The sequence below is a fragment of the Mustela erminea genome, chromosome 3 (assembly GCF_009829155.1).
Source record: "Mustela erminea isolate mMusErm1 chromosome 3, mMusErm1.Pri, whole genome shotgun sequence".
Classification (NCBI taxonomy): Eukaryota; Metazoa; Chordata; class Mammalia; order Carnivora; family Mustelidae; genus Mustela; species Mustela erminea.
This window is the reverse complement of record NC_045616.1, coordinates 91,781,771-91,798,998: the sequence shown is the minus strand read 5'-3', so window position 1 is coordinate 91,798,998 and position 17,228 is coordinate 91,781,771. Positions and strand designations below refer to the sequence as shown.

Genomic DNA, 17,228 nt, shown 5'->3' with positions numbered 1-17,228 from the left:
AGGCAAGTTCTCCAGAGCTAAAGATGGCTACATTTCCCTCCCTAGTTAAAGATCCCCTGGTGTTTTGAATTACAGCTATTTGAAGGTCATTTTTTCCCTCCTCCTGTATCAACTTAAAATTTTCCTCAGGCAGGAATCCAAGTAGAAATATGGAGGAAAATTGTAAACAAACATTTTCTTTGCAAAATCCCTGCAATATTCGTGATCACACCTTTATAGTGTCTTCTGGCTAAGCTGGTATTTGTGTACTTGTAAGTGCATACTGTCAAATCACATGACTGGAGAGGAATTAACTTTTTTTTTTTTTTTAAGATTTTATTTTAAAATAATCTCTTCACCCAGAATTCACAACCCTGAAATCAAGAGTTGTGTGCTCCACGGACTAAGCCAGTTAGGTACCCTGAGGAATTTACTTTTGATTATTTTTCTTGACCTTACTTTTCTTCAGATATGGCTTCAGCTTATTCATGATTCTGAAGGTCTAGGCTTTCAAAATAAATTCTAACTTTGCATTAACCTTGGGGAGGAGAAAAAAGTATGAAATAAAAAAATAAAGTTTTAACAATCCTTTGGAAATCTAGAGCTCAGAGTTACCCATTCAGATATTATTAGGATTACTATAAAAGCTAGAGTTTCAGAATGAAAAAATTCCTAACCATTTTGTTTTTAAAGATTTATTTATTTATTTGATAGATAGAGATCACAAGTAGGCAGAGAGGCAGGCAGAGAGAGAGGAGGAAGCAGGCTCCCTGCTGAGCAGAGAGTCCGATGTGGGGCTCGATCTCAGTACCCTGGGATCATGACCCAAGCCGAAGGCAGAGGCTTTAACCCTCTGTGCCCCCCTAACCATTTTTAATATATGGAAATAATGTGATAATTCATATTTTGAATATGAGACCCTTTTCACAGTTTTACCTATTATGGAATAAAAAAATTGTGAGGATTCAGTATGAAAGATGGGCTTTTTGTCCATAGAAGAAGCATATCATTTTAACTTGGCACTTGGTAGTAGATGGATTTCTAGCAGCTTATCAACTCCAGGCACTTCTTAGCAGCCTTGGATTTAACGTGTCTGTGGCCTTTATTTCTGAATTCCTAGTGGGGGCTCAGGTGCCTGGGTCCTGCAGTTCAGGTATTCCTTTTTTTTTTTTTTTTTTTTTTTTTTAAGATTTTATTTAGGGACGCCTGGGTGGCTCAGTTGGTTAAGCAGCTGCCTTCAGCTCAGGTCATGATCCCAGCATCCTGGGATCGAGTCCCGCATCGGGCTCCTTGCTCCGCAGGGAGCCTGCTTCTCCCTCTGCCTCTGTCTGCCATTCTGTCAGCCTGTGCTTTCTCTCTCGCCCTCTCTCTCTGATAAATAAATAAAATCTTAAAAAAAAAAAAAGATTTTATTTATTTATTTGAGAGAGAGACAGTGAGAGAGAACATGAGAGGCGAGAAGGTCAGAGGGAGAAGCAGACTCCCCATGGAGCTGGGAGCCTGATGCGGGACTTGATCCTGGGACTCCAGGACCGTGACCTGAGCCGAAGGCAGTTGCTCAACCAACTGAGCCACCCAGGCGCCCCCAGTTCAAGTATTCTTTTTTTTTTTTTTTTTTAAGATTTTTTTTTATTTTATTTATTTGACAGAGAGAGATCACAAGTAGGCAGAGAGGCAGAGAGAGAGAGGAGGAAGCAGGCTCCCTGCTGAGCAGAGAGCCCGATACGGGACTCGATCCCAGGACCCTGAGATCATGACCTGAGCCGAAGGCAGCGGCTTAACCCACTGAGCCACCCAGGCGCCTCCCCCAGTTCAAGTATTCTTGAAGGCATTATTTACTCTCTGCTTTTGCCTGTAGAAGTCTTCTGAAAGCTGAGACCCCTGGAACTGTATTTTGACTTTGCAAAAAAAGAGTCTTTTTTATCTCCCACGCCAGCCCAGGGCCTACATCACCGATTTGGAAAGCTTAATGGAAAGAGCAGAGGAATGAACGCCTGGGAGTTTCGAGGAGAACACAAGTTCGTCTAAAATTTTAGGGGTCTAGTGGTGCAATTTAAGTGTGTCTGGGGTCATAATGATTCTGTGATACATGTCCAAGTTTGAAAACTACTGATAATGTTCACTTTTGTTCTTGGATTTTGACTGCCTGTGATCTAACGTGGTGGTCTCCAAAGTGGGGCACATGTATAGTAAGTCATTTGGAAAGCAAGTAGAAAATACTGGAGCTATTAGTGTTACTTTTAAAATCTAATCCTTGGGGCGCCTGGGTGGCTCAGTGGGTTAAGCCTCTGCCTTCGGCTCAGGTCATGATCCCAGCATCCTGGGATCCAGCCCCGCATAGGGCTCTCTGCTCAGTGGGGAGCCTGCTTCCTCCTTCTCTCTCTGCCTGCCTCTCTGCCTACTTGTGATCTCTGTCAGATAAATAAATAAAATCTTTTAAAAAAATAAATAAATAAATAAAATCTCATCCTTTAAGTTGTTTTTTCAAATATATTTATTTCACAGAGAGTGCTTGTGAGCTGGGGGGGAGGGACAAAGAGAGAGGGGAAAAATCCTCAAGCTGACTCCCCACTGAGCACAGAGCCAATCCCAGGATCCTGAGATCAAGAGCCAGACACCCATCTGACTGAGCCACCCAGTTGCCCCATCCTTTAAAAAAATTTTTAGTAGCTTTTATAATATGTTGTTTAACATGATGTGTTTAAATATATTGGGGTACCTGAGCAACTTGAGGCAGGTTCCTTAAATGCTTTAAAATGTTTGCTTTTTTATATGTAAATAGGTGTGATAATATCTTTCTTCGGATTGTTGTGAGGATGAGGTGAAATAGAACATTTAAAACATATAAAGATAGTGCCTGGCTTATGGTAAGCATCCAGTAAGTATCAGTACTATTACCATTACAGTGGTATGGGTTTTTTCATGCTCTCTCCATATTGCTCTTATTTTCAATATTGCTATAAGCTGTATACCTACTGAGGACAGTCCATGGCTACTGATAAACTAACGTCTAGAAAGTAAGATTCATTTTTTTCTTCGTGTATCTTTCAGTTCAAGTGAAAGTATTTAGGAACATTTATTGCCACAGTTCAAAGGTCTCTGGAGACAGCCAGCTCCTGGCTCTAGACAAATATTCCTGTTATGGCCTTCCTTTTGCATGTGTACAACCACCATTTATCATTCAAAAATCTTATAAGCTGGTCATCTGTCTATCTGATCTGGCCTGTCAGAGTCAGGCTGAAGCTGTTGGAAGAGGAATGAGGAATGTTGGATCGAGTTCATATTGTATTTCAAGGGTATATACTTTTGAAGAGGAAACGTTGGTTGATAAGTCAGAGTATGACATTTAAAAGTGTTGCTCCTTAAGTGAAGAGAAATGGCTTTGCTCTTGAAAAAGCCTCTACATTCAGGACTAGTTGTTACATTTTATCTGTGTGTACTGTAGCACTTCATTAAGGCCAACCTGAGATGATTATGAGAAAACAACAAATTACTGCATTTAACATTATATTCTGACTGTCAGCTTGCATTTTTGTCTACTTCACCAGAATCTAAACTCCCAGAGGTCAAGGGCCCTGTTAGTCCTGTATCCCCAGGACTTTGCATTCAGTAAATATATGTTGAATTGAGTAGTTGCTTGTCCAAAATCATATAGCTAATAAGTAGTAGACCTAGATTTAAATCTATCTCTATTTCTATCTTTACCCATTAGCTCATTTAATTTCTTATCCCTGCAAGGAGGACATTGTCTTCATTTCACACAGGGAACTTCTGGAAAGAACCGTGACTTGCCCAAGGTACCATAGGAGACAAATGGCAGAGAGGCATTCAAACCCAGCAGTGTCTGACTTCATCTGTTATTCTGGCTACCTCTCCATTGGGCCTGCAAATCATCAGACCTCATTAGGACAAAAGTTTCTGTTTCTTAAGTGGTTTTATATACAAATGCCATTTCAGACCAAAATACAGAATTACAGATCAGGAATAGTCATGGTATGGGAGTGCTAGAGTGCATTTTCAAATTCCAGTTCAAGAATAAAAAAGAGGGGGGTGCCTGGGTGGCTCAGAGGGTTAAGCCTCTGCCTTCGGCTCAGGTCATGATCTCAGGGTTCTGGGAACGAGTCCCACATCGGGCTCTCTGCTCAGCAGGGAGCCTGCTTCCTCCTCTCTCTCTCTATGCCTACTTGTGATCTCTCTCTGTCAAATAAATAAAATCTTAAAAAAAAAAAAAAGAATAAAAAAGAGGACTTGAGAAAACCTGTTTTAATGTTTTTTGGAAGGGTACTTAATATGTCCTCCAATCTGTACATATTTTAGCTGTCTTCTACATTGGTATTTTCCTTTTATATATGAATAGTACTGGTCTAATCAGTTCTGTTTTGTATTATTTCATAGAAGTAATCAGTCAGAATATTTAGAATTGTAGTTAGGGAACTATGCCTGCCAGAAAATGAATGGACTAGCTTGTTTAATGTACTGTATTTGGTTTTCCTGTTGCTCCTGTCTTTTCTACTAGCAGCAGTGCCTGGACAAGTGCTGTGCTCAAAGCAGAACTCAGTGCTCAGAATTACCTCCTCAAACAGTCTTCACTGCATAGGCAAAAAAGGAGAAGCACCACCCCTAGCCTCTTAGCACTAACTACTAAAGGGTCATCTCCTTGGTAGTCTTCCTAATTCTGGATCCTATCCTTTCTAGCATATTCGAATTCACAGCGTGAAGAACTGGGGAAACCAGCCCCTTTAAGTGGCTTGTACGTGATGACTGATATGCTAGAAATTTCACAGTAACTACATAAAGGGGGTGATTTTGTAAGCAAACTACTTCTGGTCCCAGTCCTTGTGATGGTGTAATGAAGAATATGGCAGTTCTGAGGTCATGAGTATAAAAATTTTAAAAAATTATAGCATGTCCCACAAAATGCAGCTTTTCATTATCACATGATCCTAGGGTTGAGGGTCCAATAGCATTATTATTATTTGAATATTACCCATTTTGTTAGCAGGTGGAGGTCTTATCCCACCTATCCATAACCAGTAAAGGGCAGAAGTTAGGTCCTTTCAACATGTTTTGGAAAGCATATGACACATTAGGCATTAATCTTTACCAACAGCGATTAAAGGCACAGTTTCTGGAATCACACAGCTGGATTCAAATCCTGACTCCTGTAATCTGAGTAATGGGGTCAAGTAGGAGTTCCAACAGAATTGGGGTGAAACATCAATCCTGTAAGCAAGTTATTACCCCTAAGCTGTGTCTTCAGCCCCTCCGACCCGCACTGTCTGTATTACAGCCTGAGCCGCGCGGGCCTAAGCCCCGCCCCCTACCCGTCCCCACGACGCGCAAGCGCAGCCTGGCTCCGCCGGCTACCCTCCCCAGGCTTGCGTGCTGGTCGTCGGCGGGAGATTGGGTCTCGCGATGCGCGTATGCGTGTGCGTGCGCGGTCCTTGCGAGCTCGCGCACGCCTCCCCTCGCAGTTCTGGGCTGTGGCGGCCTCTTCCTCTTGCGTTTGGGGCAGGACCCTGAGCGGTGGCCGCGGTGAGAGCTGGGAGCCAGCGTCCACTTCGCCGCCACCGCCCTTGCTGCCTGCCTCTCCGACTTGTGCTCTTCGCGCAGTGCCGAGGCGACGGTCTGGGAAGGGAGCTGCGTCGTCGTCAGGTTCCCAGCTGATGGGCAACCCCTGGGCTCGCTGAGGGGCCGGGCTACCAGCAGCTGAGGTAGGTGGGTGCGCGGGGGTTTGTCAGTCTGGCTCAGAGCGGAGGTGGGGCGGCGGGAGCTCTTGGAGAAGGCGAAGAGGCAGCGAGAACCGGCGCCCAGCCTGCCGGTGCGAAGAGGTCTCCGACCCACGTCTGAGGAGGGGCTCTGGCCCAGCCCGCAGCGAAAGGAGGGGCCCCGGACGTAGCCTGCTCTCCCTCGGCATGGAGCCATTATTGGGGGGAACTGCCTCCGGCTGGGGGGGGAGGGGTCACCCTTTCTTTTCTTTAAGAGGTCAAAATTAGCAGTCTTCCCTGTTCCTCGTTAAATTAAAGCCTGCCGGCTTCGAGATGGACGTCTAGATGGAGTGGCCTGTGGACTTATGCCGCTCGCAGAACTCCCCAAGTGCAGGGATAGCGGGCTATGAATTTTGGTTGTTGGAGGGTACGCGACTCTTTATCTGGTGTGGGCGTGTATCTTCTGTAAAGTTAATGTTAATACTTTAATAATCGCTTTTGGTTACAACAGCTAATACATTTTCAGACGCCTCTTGTCAAGTAAGGATTCTGGTACGGGGGAAACTGCGCCGTGGGGCACAATTAAGGGGTAGAGAGGAGACAAAGAAGGCCGTTATTTATGATCTGTCGTGGTATCAAAACTTTCTGTGGTGGGACAGGCTGCATGGCTTTTGGCATTTATTTTGGCTGTTGCTGAATAGATTTTCTGAGTAATGTGGGTCACAAATGGACTTTTATTTAGAATTATAAAAACACATATGATTCTATATAATCGTTAAAACCCAAATGACCTGAAATAAATCTGAGAATTGTTTGATGTTTAATCTTTGGAAGAGACCACAACTTGGATTTCTTGAAAGGAAGATTTTCTCCGTGTTTAGAAAGCTTCAGGAGTGCTTTGTGAAGTTAATAAAAATAGTCATAGTTCTTTATGTTGGCAGTAATGAGTACCACATTTAAGAAAAGGGAAAAGAATTATTTCGTAAAGAATGGCTCACCCAGAGAATGCCGAATTTAAACACAGTAGAACAGTATCAAAGATAGCAAGGTTTAATGTGTGCTTTTTTCCCCCCCCTTTAAAGATTTATTTATTTTAGGGGGCAGGGGGAGGGGCAGAGGGAGCGGGAATCAGAAGCGGACTCCCCGCTGAGTTTGGAGCTGGACGCTGGGGCTCAATCCCACGACCCAAACGGAAATCAGCAGTTTCTCAACCGACTCAGCCTCCCAGGCGCCCCAGTGTGTGCTTTAAAAGTTCTAATTTAGTCATAGTTAAAATATATAGAAGCTCTTAGTTGACTCCCTTATATTCAGTGAACTATTTTTAAAGGTAATTAACCTTTGATAGGCTACACGTTCAGTTATGTAACTCTTGGCTTTCGTTCAGTCCAAACTTTATAGAAATGAATTCATTCTCTCTTTAAGAATTGTGGCCTGCATACTTTCATTGAACTCTGTACTGTTATGGGAAGACTCTTAGAAGAAAGAACAGTATGCCGCCAAGCCCTGAAGTAGGAGACATTATAATAAGTGTAGGATTAAGTAATGCTTGTATATATAAATAACTGCTTACAAACATCTATCTTGTGTATGTGTGTGTAGATGATGATGCACAAAAGGATCTAATGGCTGTTATTTGATTCCCATCTGAAAAGGTTGAACTTCAAAGTAGAAAGGGTGGGTTTTAACTGTTTCCTTTTTAGTTAACTACATCAGTAACTGTCATAGTAGATTAATTTCTTTTCCAACTTTTTTTTTTTTTTTTTAAGAAAAATGGAGAGCTCAGGGTGTGGGTGAGGAGAGTGGGGAGGGGCAGAGGGAGAGAGAAACTTTTAAGGCAGGCCCCACACCTGGTTTTGTCTCATGATCCTGAGATCTGGACCCTACTGAAGTGCAGAGTGGGACACTTAACCAACAGAGCTACCCAGGCGTCCCTCTTTTCTAGTGTCTTAATCAGTTATTGAGTAAGCACAATACTGTACTGATTTTTTTTTTTTTTTTTTACTGTTGTGGGGAAGGAAAACAGAACATGTAGAAGACTTGCCCTCAGAAATGTTCCTTAAGTCAGTGCCTCATTGTTTTTCCATTGGAATAAACAACTGTACTCCTGTTTTGTGTCCTAGTGCTAGTGTTTTGCATGGACTTGGCTCTCAATAAATGTGAGCCGTGTCAGAACTAAATTAACATAATACAAACCAAATGCCTGAATTCCTGGAGAAGATTAAAGGAATTGGTGAGGGGTGCTTTTCTTTTCTTTTTCTTCTTCTTCTTTTTTTTTTTTTAATTACAGGTCTACTTTTTAAGTAGTGTGGGGTTTTTTTGTTGGTTCTTTTTTCAGTGATTGTTGGTATCTGAGTAGAAGATACATGGCCACATCTTTCTAAGCTGGCTCTGTATCCTGAGTGCTAATATATGGTGAGTGTTCTGCTAAATTAAGAGGAAGTAAAATTAAGGGAAGTAAGATCCAGAGGAAAGGTTTTGGTAAATGATAGGAATTTAAAAGGCATAAAATGTAAAGCACTGAAATAGACTGTAGGAAGAAAGATTTTCTTCTTTTACTGTCAGTGCTGGTTGTAGATGGGAACTTGTACCTTTCTACCTCTTTTTACTAGAGTTTTCCGTTCAGCAGGGTGATTTCTGAATGATAAAATTGAAAACGGGTTCACTTCTTCTCTTAAAATCTTCTCAGAGGTCTGTGTTTATCTTTGTTTTTGCATGTGGTCTCTAGTCCAACTTTATTGGCAATAAACTGGTATTTTGATTCCTGTGAAATTCCTGTTTATATGTCTCAATTAGTTTATAACTTCAAGGGAAAAAGAATGTGGTTAGTCCCTTCACAAATTCCAACGTTAGCTTTTCTTCAGTTTGGAAAACAAATCTGTTTGACTTTGTAGATGTTATCAACAGAAAGATTTTGTGGCTGTTTGGAGAAGTATGAGCGACAGAGGTGAATAAAAAACAAGAATATGGGGCACCTGGGTGGCTCAGTGGGTTAATAAGCCTCTGGGTCCTGGGATCATGCCCCATCTCGGGCTCTGCTCAGTAGGAAGACTGCTTCCCCCTCTCTCTCTGCCTGCCTCTCTGCCTATTTGTGATCTCTCTCTGTCAAAATAAATAAATAAAATCTTCAAAAAAAAAAAAAGAATATTGTTTATTTATTTATTTATTTATTTATTTATTTAAAGATTATATTTGACGGAGAGATAATACAGAGAGGGAACACAAGGAGTAGGAGAGGAAGGAGCAGGCCTCCCACCGAGCGGGGTCCCGATGCTCGGATCATGATCCCCACCCCGGGATCATGACCTGAGCCAAAGGCAGACGCTTAAAGACTGAGCCACCCAGGCGCCCCTATTTTATTTTTAAAGATTTTATTTTTGAGACAGAAAGAGCATGAGAGCTGGGTGAGAAGCAGAGGGAGAAGAAGCACACTCCCTGCTGAGCTGGGAGCCCTGTGTGGGACTCCATCTGGGAGTCCAGCAACCTGACTTGAGCTAAGGCAGATACTTAACCGGCTGAGCCACCAAGGTGCCCCAAAACAGGATTTTTTTTTTTTAAATATTTATTTATTTATTTATTTTTAATTTAGCAGACAGAGATCACAAGTAGGCAGAGAAGCTGACAGAGAGAGAGAGGAGGAAGCAGGCTCCCTGTGGAGCAGAGAGCCCGATGCGGGGCTTGATCCCAGGACCCAGGGACCATGACCTGAGCCAAAGGCAGAGGCTTAACCCACTGAGCCACCCAGGCACCCCCCAAAACAGGAATATTTTAAAGTGGTTCTTAGGTTTTCATTTTCGTATAGCTGGGTCATTCTCATGGTGAGGGGTGAATTTTTACTCCTCCCCCCCCCATCCCCACCCCACCCCAGAATATTTGGCAATGTATGGAGAAACTTAGGTTGTCAAATTGGGAGGGAGAAGAAGAGAGTGTAGCTACTGACATCTAGTGGGTAGAGGCTAGGGGTGCTCCTAAGCATCTTAAAATACACAGGACACCACCCCCCCAAACCCCAAGAGTTATCGGACTCAAATGACAGTGCTATTATTGAGAAATCCTGATGTAGTTATATTATGCTGGAATTGTTGTTACTGATGTCAGATTACCTGAATTCCTGTTTGGCTTTACCATTTCCAAATGTGTGACCTTGGCAAATTGATAAAAATCCCTCCCATTTCTGTAAAATAGGGCTAATAATAGTATGTTCCTCACAGAGTTGTGTGGATTAAATCAGATACTGTGCAAAATGCCAACCTTTTTACGTGACACATAGGAAATGTTCAAAAACTTAACTTTCAGCTAATATTACTACATTTGGAACACATCTTGATCTGTTTTTATTTCTGAGCTGAAATTAGAATTTGAGCTGATGAAGTGATAATAACCTATTTCTAATTGTATCTTTGGGATTAAGCAAAGAATTACTCCTTTTAATATTTGTGTAATTCATTTAATTTGTTTTGTGTTCTCAAGTCTGTAAGGCTTCTGCTGTAAACAAATAGCTTCTCATTGTAGATATTCTTTTATAGTTAAGACTTTAAGCCAGCTGTGGGGTGCCTGGCTCAGGTCATGATCTCAGGGTCCGGGATCAAGCCCTACATCTGGCTCTCTGCTCAGCAGGGCGCCTGCTTCCCCCTCTCTGCCTGCCTCTTTGCCTACTTGTGATCTCTCTCTCTCTCTCTCTCTCTGTCAAATAAATAAATAAAGTCTTTAAAAAAAAAAAAAAGACTTTAAGCCAGCTGGTGAATAGCTTTGTATCTGTTGATTTTCAGTTCTGTGACTTGATTCCCATTTCCTTTTGCCTTTATAACTGAGGTTTTGATGCGATTTTACATGTGTGGTATAGGCAAACATTAACAGCTTATGGGCTAGATTTTTTTTTTTAATTTTTATTTTTTATTTATCCATTTGAGAGAGAGAGAAAGCATGAGAGGGGAGAAGGTCAGAGAGAAGCAGACTCCCCGTGGAGCTGGGAGCCTGCTGCGGGATTTGATCCTGGGACTCTGGGATCATGACCTGAGCCTCGAAGGCAGTCCCTTAACCATCTGAGCCACCCAGGTGCCCAATAGGCTAGATCTTACTGTACACCTGTGACTCTTTTTCTAAATCTGAATTGGAACCCATATGTTTATTTTTTTTATCTTACTGAAATACTATATTTTAGTTCACCCATTTTCTGGGGCGTCTGCGTGGCTGTCCGTTAAATGTCTGCCCTTTGTTTGGGTCATGATCCTGGGATCCTGGGATCAAGTCCCAGATCAGGGTCCTGGTCTTCCTACTCAGTGGGGAGTCTGCTTCTCCTTCTCTGCCTCTTCCCCAGCTCATGCTCTTTCTCTCTGTCAAATAAATAAATTTTTAAAGAAAAAAAACAAAAAACAAACATTTTCTGTGCGTCTAAATGATATGGCTGTTTAGGGCTGGCCTGTTATGGTACCGGTCATAATATATACTTCATAAAGAGAAAAAAATCACAGGGATGTCTTCACAGACTAAACAGAGACTGGACTCATTGTTAATTAGTCACAGGGCTCTTTTAAGGGAGGAAGATCCACACATACTTATGATCAGGAAGAAATTGCACATGCAGCTTTTTGTCTTGATAATCATACCTTTAAAATAGGAAGTATTTTTGTTGATTGTTACCCATATTTTTGTAGTGTAATTCTCAGTTGTATAAGTGTAGATTCATTTTAGCTAATGGAAACCTTTGTTCACCTCTCCTATTCGTACTTCCTCCTGTTTGGATAGTTTGGGTTAAAACTTTGTTTTGGGGGGTTTGGTTTTTTTTGTTTGTTTGTTTGTTTTTAATGGATTAGTTAATTTAAAGGGAGTATCTTGAGAGATTGTGTTCTTTGCTTGGCACATTCCGTGGTTTGTAAAGTGTAGCATACACTGCTGAGGATCCTTTTTGTTTTTTTAAAGGTTTGTTTATTTGAACAAGCACGAGAGATCGAGAGCGCATGCGCGAGTGGGGGAGGGGAGGGTAGAGGGAAAGAATCTGCAGACCGACTCCCTGCTGAGCACGGTGCCTGAAGCAGGGGCTCTGTCTCAAGACCAATGAGATTCTGACCTCAGCCGAAACTGAGTCAGTTGCTTAACTGAAGGGAGCTACTCAAGTGCCCCTACACTTGAGGGTTCTAGATAAATAATAAATTATAAGGAAGAAATGTCCACCTTGTGGCAACTGTGGCTAGGTCAGAAGTGTATATGTGAGAAATAAAGGGCCAAAAGAAGATACTCTAAGAATGTTAGGCAAATGAAAAAAAAAAAAAGAATACTGTTAATAAGAGTTCTTGTTTTTGTTGTTACTGTTTCAGGGTTTCATAATCTAGGGAAAAAGAACCTCTAAAATGTAACAGATTCATTCCCTTAGGAACTTTTCCAGTTCCTAAGCAGAGAACATTATGGCTACTAATGCCTATTATAGTTGAGTTATCTTGCGTGACTTATGTCCATACACTTGATTAAGTTGAAGAAAACAAGTGTCTTTGAATCTGCTGATGCGTGTTTGTTTATAAGTGGTCTGGAGTCCTGCCTGTCAGTCTAATTTTAGGTCGCCTGCATCCGTTTTGGAAGACAGACTATTTTCTCACTGAATACTGTCATACAGGTATATATTTGTATATGTGTATTTATGCATATTTGTCTTTTATTTTTGGTAGAAAATGATGCATCCTGTTGCCAGCAGTAATCCAGCTTTCTGTGGGCCTGGCAAGCCTTCCTGCCTCAATGAAGATGCCATGAGAGCTGCTGATCAGTTTGACATATATTCCTCCCAGCAAAGCAAATATAGCCACACAGTCAGCCACAAACCAATGGCTTGTCAGAGGCAAGACCCATTAAATGAAACACACTTGCAGACTACAAGTGGCAGAAGTCTAGAGATAAAAGATGAACTAAAGAAAAAGAAAAATCTCAACCGATCTGGTAAACGTGGCCGACCTTCAGGAACCACCAAATCTGCAGGATACCGTACCAGCACAGGCCGACCCCTGGGAACCACCAAAGCAGCTGGATTTAAGACAAGTCCAGGCAGACCTCTGGGTACAACTAAAGCTGCTGGATACAAAGTCAGCCCAGGGAGACCTCCAGGTAGCATTAAAGCTCTATCCCGTCTTGCCGATCTTGGTTATGGCTGTGGCACCGCTGCTTTTCCTTACCCTATGATACATGGCAGAGCAGTTCATGGGGTAGAGGAAACCAGCAGTGAAGTCAAGCCACCCAATGAGTGAATGAGGCAGGAAAGGAGGGCCAGGTTTAGAAGGAGTAGTGTGAATAATCCCAAAGCTTCTTGGTTTTATTTTGACATAGATGATTTTGTGGCCTGGGCTTTCCAAATTTGTTTTCCTGTTTGATTTGTTTTCCTGGTTTTGCTCAGAAACTGCCATATGCTGACAGATGCACTCAGGGCATGAGCAGTGGCATTGTATTTGTATATAGGTTCAAGTGTAATACCTAACTACGTCATTTTTGCTTTTCCTTTAGAGTTCTGGTTGTGTTTCATATTTCATTACTCCTTTTGGGCCATTCTAAATAGATGCTTTATGTGCTAAACAACTGAAACCATTATACCTATTAGTTTGTGAAGTAAGCCTACAATATAATAAAGATAATATCCAAGGTATTTTTAACTGATGGAACAAAGCAAACTAATGATTCAGGATTACTTGAGGTAATGGCTGTGAGTTTTTGTAACATTTATTTTCATGAGACAGGACACAGATATTTGTATGCTTTGGCATTTCCATAGACTTCAGATGTTAACAATCTTTTAATGTTCTAGGTTTAAGCAGCAGAAGCTTATTTATTTTATTTTATTGATTTACATGGTATTAATTGATTTAACCATTATTCCTAAAAGAATTCTTATGTTTGCCTTTCAACATTGATTCGTTGTGTATCTTTAATTGTCTGAGAGCATATATACCAAACACTACAAGCAATTCATATTTACAGAAAAATTAAACTTTTTAAGAAAAACTGCACATTACATTTCTGGTGAAATATGCATTCTGAGAATAGCATACTTAATATAATAGAAAAAGAAATATTCTTAAGGTCTGCATGTAGCTGTAGTCACTACATTTTGCCTTTAAATATTTAGTTTTAAAGCATTATACTTAAAACATTTATTAATGCTCATTTATTCAAAAATTTTTTAGTGTTTTCCTGAGAAATTGTCCCATTGCATTAGCACTTACTGTGGTTTCAGGTTTATATCTACCAAAGGACACAAATTGAATGGTAGAGTCTAAAACTGGTATAAACAAGATGCAATTGTCTGTCAGAACCCAAATATTAAGAAATATATAGGAATCCATCTATGCATGAATCATGTAGAAATATGTTGATTAGTTTAATTAAAAATCTAATTGTGGCTCCAGTGGGACCACTTCATCCAAAAGAAGATCTTTTCCAGCAACGTTTGCTTTAGAAGTAAGATAGCAAAGAAAAAGTATTGTGTAGATGTGTATGATAGGGACAGAGAGAAATCACTTTTCTCCCCTTTCTGAAAGGGATAGTCTTTGTTAATACACATTTTATTTATTCTGAGTTTCTTCTAAATAAACTATTACAAACTTTGGATTTGAAAAAAGAAAATTCCACTCAAATTGTGGAATTTTAAATGCCTTTGAGATTCTAGTGTAGATTTGCAGGACCCAAAAACTTTTTAAATAACTAAAATTTTAAAAGGGCGCACATTGTGTTATTTGGGCTTGCTCTCAGTTAATGCAAACTCTCATTGCAAATGGATGTCATGTTTCGTACCTTTTCATCAGGAAAAAAGCAGCAAGCTTTTAGGTGTTCCAGTGATACCTGACACAATGAGCTGGACTTACGCTGCTCTTTACAGTAAGAGGTGTTACATTGTACGTGGGGACTGTGTTTCCACTGGCATCTAAGACAGTGACCTCAACAATTTTAGCTTTGCACAAACCATAGAGAACAATATTGGATGACTATATAATCAGTTGTAACATTCTGGCAGCTAAATTGCTACAAGAGTTTCTCTTTGCAGAAGCTTAAAATATAAAACTTTGAATAATTTACTCAGAACAGTATAACTTCTGACACACGCAAATGCTTACATCTTTATTCATATGTTTATCCACGTTTGATACATATCTGTCATTTACCTGTTTCTCAAGTTGTTGTTCAGCACATGGTGACTTAGAAACCCTCTTTTGAGTTCCTGAAAACGGTTGTTTCATTAAATGTTCTACGGTAGGGTAATATAGATCACGGTCTAGGATTTGGTTGACTTTTGTTTTATACTATGTCTGTTTGACGATTCCCTTTCAGTTTATTTTCGTTCCTGATTTTGTTGTACATACCCTTCCCTTTCTCTTGCCTTTGCTTCATTCATTCATTGCCCTGCCTCTTTCCCCATCCTCCAGCACATCTACTCAGTGGTGCTGTGCTGTGTGTCAGAAGATAAAGCAGGTGTATTATTGTATAATGAATTTTGTATACATGTTAATGAAATGGTGAAATCAGCTAAAGGAATTCTGTTCATAACAGTGTTTATTAATATCAGGAGCTATGTCCCAGGAAAAAGAGGGGGCAAATGGCTACAGTTGTGAATGGTTAACATTGTTTAGAGAGCTGAATTTTCTGTTCATGTAAGCATTTACCTGGAGTATTAGACCTGTATGATGGTGAGCATCTCCTGATTCCACTTCCTTTTCTCCTTGTGAACAGTTTATTGGTGCCATGCTGAAGAGAAAGACATCTAAGTGATAACATGAAGTCTTAAAATATAAAATATTTTTACTTCTCTATAAAGACTACATTGTGCATCTTTTGTAACACTGTCTCTTGTCATGATAAACACTGAAATAGCATGTTAAACAATTGCCTATACTTTAATATAATCAGTTGGGGAAAACTGGCTTTTTCCTCCAACTGTGTGATTGTTCCTTGAAAGGTAAATTGCTAATTTTATATTGTATAATTCTGTTCTTCACAAAATAGGTTTCACTGTTCTATATTAAAACTGTTGGTCAGAAAATGATCTGCTATCCAAGTAAGTTTGCTTTACTATTTTCTTTGAAAACTATTTTAACATGCCTTATTTATTATCATATTAACAAATAAGCAGCTAATACAGATGAAATTTTCATTTTTTGACAGATATAACCTTGCATAACTAATCTTTAGTATGGGATGATTTTGATACTATCTTTGGAGTTTTGCACTGGATATTAAAAAAATACTGGCACAATGTATTGGAAGAAAATAAGTATCTGATTAATTTTTAATATTTGGGGACATTTTTAAAATCAGTGTTCAATTAGACTAAAATATTCTTTATATTTTTTATTTACTTTTTAAAAGAAAATATCTGTTAAAGTAATAAAAGTAATCTTCATTCCAAACTGATGTTTGTGTGAATCTACATGTATATTTTCATGATGTAATAGAGTTTCTTTGAGTTAAGGAGGAAAAAACAATGATCTGGATCCGTTTATTAGGTTAAAGGTGATCCAGCCAGTGTAAGAAAAACCAGTGTATGAGCTAAAGTAAAAAAAAAACAAAAAAAAACCTTCTTTCTATTCTAAGAAGCTTTAAAAAATAATTCAGGGGATGTTGGCGATAACTGCTGCTCTGTCGGTCATTGTCTCTATATGCAGTAAAATTTTATCCCTTCATAATATAAAAATTCACAACAGTTCAGAACTTTTCCTTGGACCTAAAATATTGAGATGCTATTATATTTTTGTTTTTATTATGGCTTAACTATATGCTATTAAACTCTAGGATGTATCTAAATCTTTCCTTTGCTTTTCCCTCCCCCTCCTCCGAAGTAGGTAAACCTGTACTCTCACATACAATGTATTTAATTTTTGGAAAATTTAATGCTATAGTAAATCAAGTGTGTGATTTATAATAATCAGACCACTTTGATTCTTTAAGTTTCACAGTTTCCTTTTTCCACAGATAATTACAGAGAAAATAATTACCAATTAACTGATATAAGCACGCTGTCCTCTGCTGTAAAAAGTCCGAATAGATACTGTGTATGTTTTTATGTCCATGAACTTGAGCTACTCGTGTGCAATTATGTGTATGGGAATGGAGTAGTGTTCATGATTTGTATCTACATCATCATATGGATGTATATTTATTAATAAAGTCATTGCTTTAAAACCAATTATGTTTACTGCTTTATTTTCTTAGCACAATATTTGTGAAGTGGACGGATGGTAAGTAAACCTTTATCATGACAGGATCTCATATTTTCTTGGCTGTGCTTCCTGAAATAGTAATATTTAGGGGCGCCTGGGTGGCTCAGTGGGTTAAAGCCTCTGCTTTCCGCTCAGGTCATGATCTCAGGGTCCTGGGATCGAGCCCCGCATCGGGCTCTCTGCTCAGCAGGGAGCCTGCTTCCTCCTCTCTCTCTGCCTACTTGTGATCTCTGTCAAATAAATAAATAAAATCTTTTAAAAAAAATAGTAATATTTATATATCTGAAATTTAGAATCCCAACTTATAAACAGATCTCGTGTTGTTTGCTTTTTCTTCGCATTATTAAGATACAGCAGG

The 17,228-nt window shown here is 39.9% G+C and overlaps 1 protein-coding gene across 2 annotated transcripts; it reads left to right on the top strand.

The window, feature by feature from the left end:
• The first annotated feature begins 5,337 nt into the window (after positions 1–5,337).
• C3H5orf24 (chromosome 3 C5orf24 homolog) lies at positions 5,338–16,836 on the top strand. 2 transcript variants are annotated; one of them, XM_032336685.1, is made up of 2 exons: positions 5,338–5,693; positions 12,344–16,836. In XM_032336685.1, the coding sequence occupies exon 2, from the start codon at positions 12,347–12,349 to the stop codon at positions 12,911–12,913; it is 567 nt and encodes a 188-aa protein (XP_032192576.1). In that variant the 5' UTR covers positions 5,338–5,693; positions 12,344–12,346; the 3' UTR covers positions 12,914–16,836. The 2 variants fall into 2 exon arrangements, with proteins under 2 accessions (XP_032192576.1, XP_032192575.1); XM_032336684.1 differs by lacking the exon at positions 5,338–5,693 and adding an exon at positions 8,001–8,099.
• The last annotated feature ends 392 nt before the right edge of the window (positions 16,837–17,228 follow it).